This window comes from Orycteropus afer, unplaced genomic scaffold (genome assembly GCF_000298275.1).
Source record: "Orycteropus afer afer isolate SDZICR_OR568_19922 unplaced genomic scaffold, OryAfe1.0 scaffold00006, whole genome shotgun sequence".
Taxonomy (NCBI): Eukaryota; Metazoa; Chordata; class Mammalia; order Tubulidentata; family Orycteropodidae; genus Orycteropus; species Orycteropus afer.
In genome coordinates this window covers 26,605,327-26,622,008 of record NW_006921593.1, presented here as the reverse complement: position 1 = coordinate 26,622,008, position 16,682 = coordinate 26,605,327, and the positions used below count along the sequence as shown (strand labels likewise).

General features: G+C 42.4%; 1 protein-coding gene across 1 annotated transcript in view; it reads left to right on the top strand.

Moving 5' to 3' along the window:
• GIGYF2 (GRB10 interacting GYF protein 2) overlaps nucleotides 1-16,682 on the top strand; it is a 150,085-nt gene that overhangs the window by 26,870 nt on the left and 106,533 nt on the right. Inside the window, 2 exon segments of the mRNA XM_007943778.1 lie at nucleotides 9,863-9,992; nucleotides 11,913-12,008. Coding sequence (XP_007941969.1) covers nucleotides 9,863-9,992; nucleotides 11,913-12,008 — 226 coding nt within the window.

Here is a 16,682-nt window from a genome sequence, read left to right as displayed (position 1 = left end):
GGCCTTCAACGAGATGGATTGACACGGTGGATGCAGTGATGGGCTCCAGTATAGCAGGGATTGTTGGGCTGGCGCGGGATCGGGCAGTGTTTCGTTCTGCTGTGCATGGGGTTGCTATGAGTTGGAAACGACTTGACGGCACTTAACAATAACAACAACAACAAGCAGAAATTAATTTTTTTGCAGTTTAGAAGTCCAGATTCAGGGTGTAGGCTCTAAAGATGGCTTTCTCATTCTGCTGGCCCTGTGGAAAGGTCCTTACATCTGTATGATCTCCTTGTATCTTGGCATCAGTCTTCCCTGGGTCAAAGAGGTTCTCAGCATACAGACTTTGGGTCCAGTGCAAACACTTTGTACCTGGCTCTTCTTTCATGGTGATAGTAGGTCCCTTGATCTCTACTGGCTTGTTTAATCTCTTCTGTATCTCTAAAGATACTGACTCAAGATGCAACCCAATCCTGTAGACAGTCTCCTGTCTCATTAACATCATAGCAGGTAGGGTTTACAACACACAGGATAATTGTATCACATCACGAAATGGAAGATAATTACATAACACTGAAAGTCATGGCCTAGTGAAGCTGACACATATTTTTGGGGTACGTAGTTCAATCTATGACATTCTGTCCTTTGAATCCCCAAAATTCACATCCTTGCCTTATGCAAAACATTCACTTCATCATATTCTAAAAGTCTTAAGTCTAAATTCCATCCTGGGAATGGCAAAATTCTATGAAACCAGACATCTAAAATGCATGTTTTCTGTTGGCGAAGTGAAATGGCGGGACAGGCACAACACACAGTAGACGTTTCTGTTACAAATGGGAGAAAAAGCACATACCAGGCAAGTCTAAAACCTAATAGAGCAATTTATCTCAGATCATGGTACTGCCCTCCAGACTCTCTTCATGTTGGGCCATGCTCTCTAGATTATGAGTTGAGGTCCCTTGACTTTGGATGTCCACTTTACCATCCAGGTCTACTGGGACAGCAATTCTTCTCCTTTGACTTTGCGTGGGCCCCATTCTTCTAGTCCATTTGAGTGGTTACACCACCCTCTTGGCACTGGCAGGCCTTGTTTGCCCTTTGGGCATGGCAGCCCTGTCCACTTAGGCTGCAGCTCTGACCCCATCCTCCTGGCACTTGTGAACAGCAGCCCACACTCTGGAAGCAAGTTAGTTTAGATACGACTCTTTGAAACACAGGAGGCTGTGTACTCACTCTTAGAAACCTCAGAGGTCATAGCCCCACCATTTGATGGCAAGGTAGCTCTGCTTCCTGTATTCCTTGTCTCTTCAGCTTTTGCTTCTTCATTGGCCTCTTGACCCGTTGGGCCTCTTGGACCAGCCTGGCCTCTGCCCTGTTTGGGCAGGTATTATGAAGCTCTTTAGCTATACTGATGTGTACCTGGAGGCACCCTGTTCCACCAGCAAACCTCAACTCTAAGATAGTGTGTTCTTGCTATGTCGGTCAGCAGCGTTCTAGCTCCATTGACAAGTGCCTGGAGGCAACCCATTCCACCAGGAAGCCTTGTGCCTGAAAGCACTCAGCACTCGTGCTCTCTAGGTTGGCTCCTATGCCTGCTTGCTCTGGTTTCCTGGTTCTCCTGCCACCATTTCTCTCCCACTGCTTCTCATTGTCTGTGCCATCTCTGATGTTATTATCTTCCTCACTTCCTTCTGAGCCTTTACCAGAATTGCCTGTGATGTCCATAGTTCCACTGACAGTCTCTTCAGGGCAATCTAGGCTTTACTGTTAGACTCCATAGAACTCTTCGGTCCTCTGCCCATTTCCCAATTCCACAATCACTCCCACATTTTAGGTATCTGTTACAGTAGCACCCCATTTCTGGTACCAAATTCTGTCTTAGTTATCCAGAGCTGCTATGACAGAAAAACCGTCAGTGGATGGCTTTAACAAACAGAAATTTATTCTCTTACAGTTTAGATGGCTGGAAGTGTGAATTCAGGGTGCTGGCTCTAGGGGAAGGCTTTCTCTCTCTGCCTGCTCTAGGGCCAGGTCCTTGTCTTGTTTCAACATTTGTGGGCCTAGCATTTCTTAGAGATCTCCATGTTTCTTGCCATCAATATTCCCTTTCGTCTAGGAGTGTCTCAGCACAGGGAACCTGGGTCCATCGGACGTGTTCCTCTCCTGTTCTTTCTTGGTAGTGAGAGTCCCTCTGTTCTCTGCCTGCTTGTTTAATCTCTTTTATATCTCAAAAAATACTGACTCAAGATACAACCTAATCATATAGATTTTATCCTGCCTCATCAACATAGCTGTTTTTAATCCTGCCTCATTAACATTGTGTTGTTGTTGTTGTTGTTGTTGTTATGTGCTGTCGAGTCGGCCCCGACTCATAGTGACCCCTCCTTGGGTTTCCGAGGCAGTATCACTATGGAAGTAGGATTGCCCAACCTTCCTTCCAAGGAGTGGCTGGTGGGTTTGAACCCGCCAGCCTTCTGGTTAGCAGTCAAGTGCTTTTAGCCACTATGCTACCAGAGCTCCTCATTAACATTGTAGAGGTTAGGATTTACAAAACATGGGATAATTACATAATACTGAGAATCATGGCCTAGCCAAGATGACACATTTCCTGAGGACACAATTTAATCCATGACACCTGTCAGTGAGATGAGTTGACTCAGTGGCTGCAATAAGGTGCTTAGACGGCAGTGATTATGAGAATGGTGTAGAACTGGGCATTGTTCCATTCTGTTGGATATAAGGTTTCTGTGAGTTGGAACTGACTCAGCAGCATCTAACAGTAGTAACAACTTTCTTTTGTATATTGTTATGACTTTTTGCGCTACAGTAGCTATAACAGGGCTATCTGTATTTATTCTCTGGCCTGTTACAGAGAAATTTGCCAACACTTGCCATATGCTGTGGGTTTCTAAACAAGGTGGTTTCAGTGTGCCATTGACCCAGTTTTCATAGTTTTAATGGATAAGTGAGTTACTTTTAGGGATCAAAGAGTAGTTACTTTCTTCAATTCTTTACACAAATGTTAACACTTTAGACCTTTCTTGACCGCCTGTACAGCTTCTCCCCCATACTCCTGATCTCCCTTCTCAGTGTTTCTCCATGGTCTATATCAGAATACAACGTACCAAATACGTCCTTTATTATTCATATCCCATCCTCTAATGCCCACTCTTGGGTGCCCACTAGACTGTGTTCCACTGAGGGCAGGCGCTTTGTCTCTATTTTATACGGTTTGTTCACTGCTGCATCTCCAATGCCTGGCACAGAATAAACCAAACCAAACTCACTGCCATTGGGTTGAATCTGATTCATAGTGATCCCCATTGGGTTTCCAAGTCTATAAATCTTTATAGAAGTAGATTGCCCCATCTTCCTTCTGTAGAGCAACTGGTGGGCTTGAACCACTGATCTTCCGGGTAGCAGCGAAATGCTTTATCCATTACACCACAAGGGCTCCTTAGTAGGCACTCTAAGTATTTGTTAAATGAATGTGTTACTGGAAAGTAGTTTTTAATGTTTTGTTATAGTAAATGGTGTGTACACGCACTTGAACATTTTTGTTTGTATCTCTGATTATTCCTTTTGGACTAATTCCTTGGAAGTGGAATTACTAAGTCAAAAGTCTCATTTGTAAGCTTATTGATGACATACGGACAGATTGACCAACAGAAAAATTGTGAGAATTTGATTCCCATCTCCTGCCTTGAAAGAGTACTGCCTTAATATATTTTTTTAGGTGCTAAGGTAACCCACCAGCCACTCCTCGGAAGGAAGATGGGGCAGTCTACTTCCGTAGTGATACTGCCTCGGAAACCCAAGGAGGGGTCGCTGTGAGTCGGGTCTGACTCCACGGCAAACGACAACAACAGCAAGAAGACTGGTAGCCACTGTGTCAGTCCATCTTGTTCACACAATGGCTACAATGATGGGCTCAGATATAGCAGGGATCGTGGAGCTGTCACAGGGCCAGGCAGTGTTTCGTTCTGCTGTCCATAGGGTCAGTATGAGTCGGAGATGACTTGATGGCACCTAGTATCAACAACAGAGTCTGGTAGGGTTAGATTTTTAATAATTTTTTGTTTGTCATCTCAGGAACAAAATAATTCATGTTCATTGCAGAAAACTTAGAGGAAAAAGGAATACAAAAGGCGAAAGAAAGACCTAAGTTCCCTTTCGTTCTGCTACTCAAAGGACCATCGCTGGCGATTTGCCTAAGTTCCGTTTTGTGGGCTATCGCTGGCAATTTGATGTGTATCTGCCTATTCTTTTTTCTTTGCAGACATTTGTATGTAGACTTGAAAGCATTTTTAAAAACATAAATTCATTATTATACTAATTTTATTTAGGTATTTTTTAATTTTAAGGATCAGAGATCTGCTTGGAAATCTAGCTAATGAAGGAGTTTATGATGGGGGAAATCATTGCAGTTACCTGGCTTTTTGGAAGGAGCAGAGGACGTGGCTTTTGGGTTTCCCACACTTCCTCTTCATGCCTTCAGGAAGTTTTCACAGGTTTCCCTTGCAAAAAAGAGGCCTGAGCTTCTGTTTTCCCCAAAGCACTTTGGTTATGGGCTTGTTGAAATACTTCCGACTTTGTGGTTTATCTTTTTATCTGTGTTTTGCCTCCCTCAGAAAAGAACTAATCCCATTAAGTAAAGCGCTGGAGTTCTCAGTTTGACAAGCTCATTGTTCAGCCAGTGCCTGCACATAAGCACTTAATGAATGTTGAATGGAGGCATTCAGGCCAGGTTAATCCTCCTGGAGTTGTGGAGAAAATGAGAAGTTCTGCAAGGAGCAATGCGTGAACATTCCCAGTTTCCAGAAAGAGTGAAAGCATGATCTGCGGGAACTGAGTGGATAGTAAATGCCATGCTCTCCAGAGGTGTGGTTTTGAAGGGAGGAGAGGGTGTCAAGATCTGTTGAGAAACGTTTTACCGCCTGCTGTGGTCCCTCTCGGGTTAGGTACTGAGACAGTATGAGTGAAAGCAGGGTCCCTCCTTTTGAATTTCTCATGAAAAAATTTACATCAGATCAGTCATTTCCCTCAGATGTTGTAATGCTAGAAAGGTGGTTCGGGATAGTCCGCCGCCTGTTTGGTTTTGCCACTTGAATGTCTTATCGGCGTCTCATACTACATATTTTTCTGAAACTGAGCTTATGATTTTTTGCCCTTTTAAATTGCTTTTATTTGACCTTCATACCACAGTGTGCCCTTCACTCAAGCCAGAATTCTTGGGGTCCTCTTTGATAATGCACTTGAAGGGTTAGGGACTTCAGGCCAGGGAGAGTGAAGCCTGGTGGGATCATTCCAGTGTTGGAATGATTTTCTCCTGCAAGAGTGCTCTCTACTGTAGGAACTATGGGGAAACAAGGGTAATATTTAAAGAAAAACAAACTAGAATACTCAAAACACAGGCTGTTTTAAATGCAGTTTTGAGACTTCATTGTTGGAACGATTATGGTCTTTTTAGTCATAAGACCCTAGGTTTGAGTCTTTTTTTTTTTCTGGCTGTGACTGTAAGTAAGTTATTTAACCCCTCAACTTCGTTTTTCTTGTCTGTTGTTTTGGGATTGTTGTGAAGATTAAGAAGGAGCTCTGGTGGCACAGTGGTTAAAGAGCTTAGCTGCCAACCAAAAGATTGACGGTTTGAACCCGCCGGCCTCTCCAGGGGAGAAAGATGTGGCAGCCTGCTTTTGTACAGATGACAGCTTTGAAAGCCCTCTGGGGCAGTTCTGCTCTGCCAGATAGGGTCGCTATGAGTTGGAATTGACTCCACAGCAGTGGGTTTGGTTTTTGGTTTTGTAAAGATTAAATGAGATAATGTATGTGTAAAGTTACTAGCCTCAGTGCTCAGTGGATGTGAATCCCACTTCTTGATGTGAATCAGATGGAAATCAATTTCCTGGAAGGTCCTTCAGTGGTGATTGGACCACTCTTTGTGGGCATATTGTTTGTAGTTGTCTAACCTGCCTTTTGGAGTTAGACTAAATGACCTCTACGCCCAAGAATAATTGGAAAAAAAGCAAAAGACCAACCCAGTAGCAGTAAGCACTCCTAGTACCGAGATTGTGGTCTTTGTAAAAGAACTAGGGCTCCCTGAAGAGATGGCTGATTCCAATGCTGAGGCAAGAAATAGTTTAAGATGAGCCTGAAACACTTGACAGCCCTTAAAAGAAGTTGTTCGACTAAAACTGTGTTAAAGGGCTCAGGAGGCAACCTGAAGAGGCTCCTACTGGCCAAAGATGAGACAGTATGAGCAGTGTTAAAAGTAACTGTAGCACACTAATGCAATAAGACATACTAATAAAAGTTGGAGGTTGGTAGTGAACCAGATCATAGTTGTGAAAAGTAATAAATTAAAAGAAAAACTATCAAGGCCTTTTTCTTCCTTTCCTGTACAAACAATATCATTGGGTAGCTATACCAAATAGTATATGAGAGAAGTTTCTGTTTTAAAAGTATTCCAGCTAATAAACAAACAAGCAGGGATGAAATAAGATTACTTTGCACCCTTAGTAAACTTAACGAATCTAAGCATTGATCATCAGTGACTGCTAGCATCATGTCATCATATGTGTTTCCTACCGGAATAACATTTTACCACATATGGGTAGCCTTGTCAAAAAATAGAAAACAAACCTGATTAACCTTTGATAGTCAGTCATCAATTTACATGAAACCCAAACCCACTGCCATGAGGTCAATTCCAACTCACAGTTCGCCCCTAAAGGACAGAGTAGAACTGCACCATAGGGTTTCCAAGACTGTCAATCTTTAGGGAAGCAGACTGCCTCATTAGGGCAGAGAAAAATGTTAAAACTACATTATAGGTGTAACAGCAAAATCCATTCTTCTAAGGAAAAGTACTTGTCTTTTAAGTGCTGAGGAGCAAGGATATCTCCTTGAGGACTAAGGTGCGCCTGACACAAGCCATGATATTTCCAGTCACCTCATATGCATGTGAGAGCTGGACAATGAGTAAGGAAGACCGAAGAAGAGTTGATGCTTTTGAGTTGTGGTGCTGGCGAAGAATGCTGAAAGTACCATGGACTGCTAAAAGAACTAACAGATCTGCCCTGGAGGAAGTGCAGCCAGAATGGTCCTTGGAAGCAAGAATGGCCAGACTTCGTCTCACCTATTTTGGTCATGTTGTCAGAAGGGACCATTCCCTAGAGAAGGCTTGGAGGGTGGGAGGGTCAACGAAAGAGGGGGAGGCCTTCAACGAGATGGATTGACACGGTGGCTGCAATGATGGGCTCAAGTATAGCAGGGATTGTGGGGCTGGCGCGAGATCGGGCAGTGTTTCGTTCTGCTGTGCATGGGGTCGCTATGAGTCGGAAACGACTTTACTTAACAGCAACAACAACTTGTCTTTTAGACATACACTCTGGAATATTCACAGATGAAATGATAAGCCTATGATTTCCTTCAAAAATGAATACTGAAGGGCAGTTAGATGAGATTGTGGGTGGAGCAGGATTGGCCATCCATTGCTGGTTTTGGGGCTGAGCGATGGGTACATGAGAGTTTATTGTATCTTTCTTGCTCACGATGGTCTGTAATCAAAAGTTCAGAACAAGTGGAAAGAGAGGATAAAGACATTGAATTAAAATGAATCTACCGCCTCGTTACTAATAGAGATTTACTCTCTACATGTTAAACACATTTTTATATATTCACAATGTATATACTATTTTATCTTGCCATCTTTGAATAATATACAAGTGTGTGCTATGCTTTCACTTAACCATAATTATTTCTAATGTGTAATAATTTAATAAGACATTACTCTTTGCCTTTATGAATAAAGCTTAGCAGTTGAGAGCATGTATTTCAGTGCTTCTGCTGGATTTCACCTTAGTCTAAGCTACTGAGTTAAAGAACCAGGGCCCCTGGTAGCTTTGATATGTATTTCCTTATACATCCTTGAGGATCCCAGGTTATTAGTTGCTCCTAATACAAATTCTCCCATTTCCTGTTTGACACAGAGCAGCAGTAGTAGACTCTTAACTCTTGCAGGTTTTTTGCTGAAGTTTGTTTCCTGTCTTTTTAAATAACAATTTATTTTTAAACAAGAAAAATTTTCTTTTCCCCAGTTCCGTTTGTTAGATGGAATTGCTTGGAGTTTGCTTTTTATTTATTTTTTCTTAGCAGTAGATATGGTCTTTATTTTTTTCTTATGCTCTTCATTTTTGAATTGTCTACATTGAACATTAATTACTTTTATTAAAACTGTATTATGAAATATAGGCATATAAAAATAAAAATTATGTTAAATACCCATGTATTCATCATGAAGCTGGAAGAGGAAAGTATTGCATAATCACCTCTTCCTTGATGCCCTTCTCTCATTCCTCTCCTTCCCTTTGCAGACATTACTGTATCTGGAATTTTGTATTTGTTGGTGCCGGGCTTGTTTTTATGCTTTTACTGTATTTTATATGTGTTCATAGACAGTATCTATATGAAGAAGACTGTGGCATCAGGATTGGAGGAAGAATCATTAACGACCTATGATATACAAATAACACACCCTTGCTTGCTGACAGAGAAGATGACTTGAAGCACTTACTGATGAAGATGAAAGACTACAGTCTGCAGTATGGATTATACCTCAACATAAAGAAAACAAAAATCCTCACAACTGAACCAATAAGCAACATCACAATTAATGGAGAAAAGACTGAAGTTGTCACAAATTTCATTTTACTCGGACCCATGGTCGATACCCATGGAAGCAACAGGAAATCAGATGTTGCATTGCACTGGGCAGGTCTGCTACAAAAGACCTCTATAAAGTGTTAAGAAGTAAAAATGTCACTTTTAAGACCAGAGTGCGCCTGACCCAAGCCATGGTATTTTCAGTTGCCTTGTGCATGTGGAAGATGGACAATGAGTATGGAAGACCAAAGAAGAGTTATTGCCTTGGAATTATGTTGTTGATGAAGAATGCTGAAAATACCATGGACTGCCAGAAAACGAAGAAATCTGTCCTGGAAAAAGTGTAGCCGGAATGCTCCTTGGAAGCAAGAATGGCCAGACTTTGTCTCACCTGTTTTGGTCATGCTGTCAGAAGGGACCAGTCCCTGGAGAAAGATGGCATGTTTGGTAGAGTAGAGGGTCAGTGAAGAAGGGGAGGACCCTCAGTGAGATGGATTGACACAGTGGCTGCAGTGATGGGCTCCAGTGTAGCAGGAATTGTGAGGTTGGCGCACGACTGGGCAGTGTTTCGTTCTGCTGTGCATAGGGTCACTATGGGTCGGAGCCAACTTGAAGGCACCTAACAGCAACACCAACACCAACACAAACTGAATAAACTGATTTGCAGGTTTATACATTTCATATAAAGGTTATTCTTTATTACGAGTGTCTGATTTTTCCTTTTCTTCTATATAGCCTATTTTATATTGCCACATCATTCATTGAAGGGATTATTCCAGTTTATAATCCTGCAGACACTACTTGAGAGTTTTCATTGTTTCCCATCCTTATCAGTATTATCAGATATTTTAATTTTAGCAGTTTGATGGGTGTAAAACTTATTTTAATCATGTGTTACTTTTTTAAATGGAAGAAAAATGTTTTCCCTTTATCCTCTGCCATCCAAGCGTCTCAGAGACGTGCCTCCATAGCTTTTTAGGTTAAGGGATCACCACACTGTGGTCTCATTATTGCTCAGTGAAATGCTCATGATGTTCTGATAGTGGGGTATCTTAAAGGTAAAATATTTGATACTTGAGTGTAATAGGATCTCTTTCAGCCCTTTGAAAGAACTCAAATGAAATTGTTTTACAGTATGTTTACATAAAAATTAAAAGTTCACAGTGCCCGGCTGTCTGACACTGCTTGTGTACATTCTGTGTCTCTTACTTAGGCTTCGAGCTCTGTCCAGCGGCGGGAGTATTACATCCCCTCCTCTTTCTCCAGCCTTGCCGAAGTATAAGTTAGCCGACTATCGTTATGGCAGAGAAGAAATGTTAGCACTTTTTCTTAAAGACAACAAGGTAAGAAAATAGAAGACAAGCACCCAGCGTTATGAATGAGAATTTGGGAAATGTCCCGTGATGGACATTGGTGGTTCAGTGCTGGAATTTTCCCCTTCCCTTGGGAGACCCAGCTTTGATTTCTGGCCACGGCACCTCTCGCACAGCCCCCATGTTTGCTGGTGGAGGCCTGTGTGTGGCTGTGCTGCTGAGCAGGATCCAGTGGTGCTTCCAGGCGGAAATGGACTGGGAACAAAGGCTGGTGATCTCCTGAAAACCAGCCAATGAAAGCCCTGTGGCTCATGGTGATCCAGCCCATAGCCACATGGGGATGGTGCAGGACTAGGCGTGTGTTAGCCCTCTGTGCCTGGAGTGGCCATGAGTTGGGGTCTGACTTGACAGTGGTTAACAGTGACAACTCAGTGATGGATGGGGGTGCATTGTTCTGTTTAAAATAATGTGTTCTACTAATGTCTTGACCCATGCTTTTTCTCTCCACCTTAACTGTTTTTCATACTTTGAAACCTGAAATAGTTAACAGGCTTTTCTAAGTGCAACATACTCTGTTTTTAGAGAAGACATAACTAAGGCAGGAGACTTGTCAGCACTTCACGTCTTCTGTGACCAGTGTCCTCTCAATCCCTCTTTTATATTTATTTTATTTCTGTCCCTGCTGGGCAGCATAGATTGAGTAAAGGATTTTTTTCTTCTCTTTATTGCACCTGTTACCCTACGTTCCAGGGGGATGTAAGGAGCGAAGGGAGGGGCAGCTTCTTTGTTCTTTCTCTTTTGAGTTAAATATAACATTTTTAATGCAGAGAGAATCTTAAAATGTGGCACTGCATTTCTGTCATTTATAAATGATCAGAAAGTGAACAGTATAATTTAAAGTGGTCTTTCATTATCTGACTGAGAATAATATTTTCTGCTTTTTTCAGTATAGAGGCAGTCCCTGGGTTATGAACGTCCGACTTACGGACACCTTCTACTGGCCCTTTAATGCAGGGTTTCCAACCGGTTCTGTCATGGTCGATGAAACAAAACAGGAACAGACCGGAAGTTTTACAATTTGGGTGATTTGTCATAGTAACTAGAACAGGAAAAATTAAGGATCGAAACCCTGGAATGAGAGACTCAGAACAGGCATAGTGAGGCTTTCAGGATCCTGATGCATGTGATTGGATTACTGCCAGGCCCATGGAGGGTGACGCACATACGGAGTGGTGTGGTCGGCTGCCATCCTCGAGTGGGGGCCGCCGTCCTGGGGTGGGGCAGTGCTGTTTGGAAGCCCTGGCTTTAATGTGATGTAAATTTGCCCTCACTTTGAAACGAGTGAACCAGCCCCTACTTGCAACAAGTTCTTGTTCACAGTCACTTTCACTTGCTGCACTTGTAGCTTTTTAATTATTAAAAAAGCTTTGAGCCTTTTCTTCCATTAAAATCAGGCTGAATAAGAACTGTATGCACCTGTTCCCACTGACCTACAAATTCTACTTAAAGACACACTTGGGAACAGATATCATTTGTAACCTGGGGACTGCTTATCCTTTCTTTTTTTTATTAATGGACTGAGAATCTCAAATTTTAATGAGGTTGCTAAGGACAGATGTAATTGCTTATAAAAGTTCCTTACCACCTCCTGGTTTGAGTGTTTACTTCTTTGCTGCGTACTCTGGAATGGCCAAGTTCGTGTTGTCTGTTCCCTTCGAAAGTGCTGTTCTAATTGGAAGGTGGGGAGAGTGACAGAAGAAGGGTTAATATGTGGCTCTCAAAATATGTAAGTGCCACAGAAGTTCAATCTGGATGAGTAAGCTTTAATTCATATTTATAATAGCCAGCAGTAGATAAGTAGAAGGATTTTTTTTTTTTTTTTTCCTGTTTTAATGTGTAATTGGGGGGATAGTCTTATTCTCATGGTGTTTTTCATGTTTGGCCACACAGATACCTTCAGACCTTCTGGATAAAGAATTTCTCCCTGTCCTGCAGGAGGAGCCCCTGCCGCCATTGGCTCTTGTGCCCTTTACCGAAGAAGAACAGGTTTGGGCCTCATCTTTAGCCCTTGCTCCTCCTACTAAGGCATGACAATGGAAAGCTGCTGCTTAGGCCCTAACCAGTTTCCTGTGTCCTCACAGTTCTGCTTCCTTTCTAACCAGCCTTCCTCCAGCCCTCCCTTCACTTTTTAAAAATGAATTAATATATTTTTATTGGGGCAAGTGTAAATGTAACAAACCATTTGACTGTTTCAGCGTTCCTCACATGTCAGTGATGTACTTATATTTATCATTGTAAATAACCATCACCCTTATCTATTCCCAATTTTATCATCACCCTTTTGAGGAGTTCAGTGTCCCCTAAGCATTGAGTCATCTTTTCTCTCTCCTCCTGCCTGTCCTCGTTACCAACTAATAAACTAAGGTCTCCGTGTATTTGTCTGTTCTAGATATGTCATTAAGTGGATGCATGTAATAATTGTCCTTTGGGATCTGACTTATTTCCCTCAGTGTAATGTTTCAAGGTTCATCCGTGTCACAGCATGTGTGACAGTTTTCATTTCTCTTCATGGCTGAGTAATAGTCCATTGCATGGATGGACTACATTTGCTTTATCCATTCATTTATTGATGGATGCTTGGGTTGTTTCCACCATTTGACTTCTGTGAATAATGCTGCAGTGAGTGTTGGTGTACAAAATCATTTTGAGTCCCAGCTGTCAAGTCTTTTGGATGTATACCTAGAAGTGGAATTATCTGTCTGCCTTGGTATGTGGTTGCCTCCTTTTTAGTTGACAACATTCTCCTTTAGTATCTGCTGCTGTTGAATGATATGTAGAGGTAAGAAAATATTTCTCTATCCTTTTTGTCAGTTTCTAAATTCTTAAGGACAACAGGAGTCACCTCTGGTAACTTAAATCAAAAACCAAACCAAACCAAACTCACTACCGTTGAGTTGGATCTGACTCATAGGTTTCCAAGGTGGTATCACTATGGAAATAGATTGCCCAGTCTTCCTTCTGAGGAGTGGCTGGTGGGTTTGAACCTCCAGCCTTCTGGTTAGCAGTCACCTGCCTTAGGCACTACGCCAAGTCTGGTAGAAAAGAAGAGGGGATTCTTCTTTCCAGAAAAGTAGAGTTGTTTTAGAAATTACCGCCAACCTGCATCTTCCCCAGTGTATTCTAACACCTAAAGGCTGGCCATCAGGACAGATGTACATCTTCAGCTCCTAATGCACTTAAAACTCCTGTGACTGATGCTGTTTCATGATGCTATGAGAAGGTGGCAGATTTTATGCACCCCTGTTGACAGTGTGCTATGTGTAACACAAAGATCAACAAGCATCTGATCTCAGGGAGTGAGATTGCACTGCGATGGAGAGCTAATTGCTTTGTTGGAGGGCTGATACACTATTTTAAATGAAGCAGTCATTTGTTTTCAAAAGCACCTTTATGGAGACATAATTCACATACCATACAACTCACCCTTTTAAAGTATACAGTTCATTGTTTTTCCAGTACATTCACTGAGCTGTACAGCCAACACCACTGTCTAATCTGAGAATGTTTACATCCTTCCTCTTTGTGACAGCCTTGGCTGTTTCTCTTACTCTTGCGGTGTTTTGCATGAGGAAGCTACTCTGTTGAGAAAGAAAGCTTACTGAAAGAAGTCTATTAGAACTGTATTAAATTCTAAGGAAGATGTGATGTTAATCATTGATTCTCATCACACCACACTTTCAAAAATGATGGGGTCCATCTTTATTCACGAAAGCCGCTGTCTTTGGAGGTCATCAGCAGCTATTTGCAGCAAGTGTTCAGTGCTGGGACAAGTCCACAGGAAGGAAAGAGCCCTGTCTCCAGATGCAGAGTTCTCGCCAAGTATCAAGTTGGCATCTGGCTCTATTTCATTTTAATTTTCCATGAAAACAGTTTTTTGAACTATTTCAGGTAAACAGTCAACTCTGGAGAATATTATTTAGAAATACCAATATATTTACTATTCAAATATGTGAAATCTTAACATTATGGCATGTTTGTGCGTGTTGTGTGTGTGTGTTTATTTTGCTTTAGGAAGTAAGAGTTCACATACCGTGGAGGTGGTCTGGCATGCCCCTGCTCTCCCATCTCAGAGTATCATGAATGGATTGTCTTACTCTTGTTTTTATATTTTCATTATGTATTTGTATATCCATATGCAATACATAATTTTGTTTTATAGGGTTATACATTTTAGGTTGACAAGAGCATACTGTGGTTTTGATTCTGCAGCATGCTTTTTTTACTCAACATTGATTTTGAGAGTTACCTATCTTAATACGTGTAGGTCTAGTTCATTCATTTCTGCTGTATATAGCATGAGAAAATCCATAGTTTTGTCACTTTCTTGTTGGACATTTAGGTTGTATAAAAATGGCCTGGAGGTGGTGTCTGACCTTTTCTAATTTCACAAGGCAGGACGAGGATTAAGAGTAGCAGCCCAAGGCTGCTTCCTAAGATGTGGAGGTCAGACATGCCACCACCCTCCAGCCTTTTTTCTTTTTAACAGTTTTGACTACCAAGCATCCCTCCCATGGTACTCTCTTCTCTGTTGGGTTCAAAAATCTGTTGCATTGGCTACACCGAATTCACAGACAGTACTCATGATGATTGCGTTTATTAGGGAAGTCACAGGTTACAATTCAGGATCAGAAATGACTCTGGGTACAGTTCTTCAATCAGGACAGCCTTTTCTTAGCAGTACCGCTCACTGGCCCTTGGTCTCCTGGCTCCGTACCTCCTTAACCTCTGCCCTGCTTGGGCAAGTATTATAAAGCTCTACCAGTTAAGTGCCTAGAAATGCCCCACTCTGCCAGTAAGCCTTGACCTGAAGATGCTCACCTTTCTTACTTTGTGGGTCTGTAAGCCCACTGTGCTGTCTGCTATCTGGTCTCTTGCTGCCTTTGCTTCTTGACATCTTCTGCTGTCTCAGCAAAGTGTCACAGCCCTCCTTGTCTCTTTGGTTGAGAAGATTCAGCACAGGGATCTCAGATCCAAGGATGTACTCCACTCCTGGCTCTTCTTTCTTGATAGTAGTGATATCTGCCCTTTCTGCCTCTGGGATAACTCATTTTAAGCCTAAAATGGCAAAACTGACCAGTCCCCATGTTAGGGTTCCCTATGCATTATTTGCATGGTCCCAACCTACCAGGGTGCCATATATCTTGTTTATGTTATTAGCATGCTATCCAGTCCCCTTGGTGGGCCACAAGCACTTCACATTTGCATAGTCCCACCTAGTTACCTGGTGGGAGCCACAAAGACAATGGTTAGAAGGGCCAGACCAAGCAATTCACTGCACCACAGGTGGTTTCAGTTTTCGCTATTACAAATTACGCTGCAGTGGGATTCTCATAATGTGTCATAAAAGTGGACTTATGTTTCTGTTCTTGGCACTTTTTTTTTTTTTAAGACTGATACGTTCTGGTTTTTTTTTATTATTATGATGATGATGATTTGGGTGAAAGTTTACAGAGTAAATTCACTTTCCATACAGCAGTTCACATACACTTTGTCTCATGGCATTGACTACAATTTACCCCAATGCAACAGCTCCCCTTCCACTTCCTCCTCATAGTTACCTCTTCCCTGTGTCCATCCCTCCACGCACTCTTGCCCCCTGAGCTGTCTCCCTGTGCATACACAGCCCTTCTTTCTCCCATGATTGTTCTCTCCAAGGAGTGTATATACCTCAGGTAGATGTTCAACTGATATGCCTGTCTTTTGTTTGGCTGGAAGCCACAGGTGTGGGTTTAATTCTAGACCTGAAGGGCAGCTAGGGGACATAGTCTCAGTGGTTCCACCAGGCTCTTATCACACCAGCAAACCTGTCCCTCCCCTTTTTTTATGATTTTGAGTTTTGTTCCATATTGTTCTCCCTCTCTATCCAAGATCTTCTACATAGATCCCCTTCCTAGTGGTTGACATTGGTAGCCGGGTACCATCTAGTTCTTCTGGTCTCATAGTCGTATAGGCTGCAGATCGCATGGTGTACCAGTTGCCTGGACTAATTGTTCCTGTGAATCTTCGGTTTTCTTCTTTCTTCTTTGCTCTGACTGAGGAGAGACCCATCATTGCATCTAGATGGCTGCTTGCAAGCTTTTAAGATCCCAGTCGCTACTTGCCAACATAGGAGATAGAACAATGATTTGGGTAGTATGTTATGCCAATTGAGCTTGATGTCTCCTATGGCTATGGTTCTGAGCCCACAGGTTCAACTACTTGGTCCCTCTGGGTAGCTGGCTGTGACCAAGAGGGGCCTACAACCTTGTCCCTTGTCAGCTCTACTAGATACCTGGGAATTCAGATCATACAAATAACACTTATAGGACCATTGTCTGCCAACCCTGTACATGGTCTTGGGTATACTCCCTGCTTCATTGTTGTTGTTGTTAGGTGCTGTTGAGTCGTTTCCGACTCATAGCAACCCCATGCACAGCAGAACGAAACACTGCCCGATCCCGTACCAGCTCCATGATCCCTGCTATACTTGAGCCCACCATCGCAGCCACCATGTCAGTCTATCTCGTTGAAGCATGGAAGGCCTCCCCCTCTTTTGTCGACCCTCCACCCTACCAGGCATGACATTCTTCTCCAGGGAATGGTCCCTTCTGACAACATGACCAAAATAGATGAGATGAAGTCTGGCCATTCAGGAGCATTTCAGGTATACTTCCTCCAGAA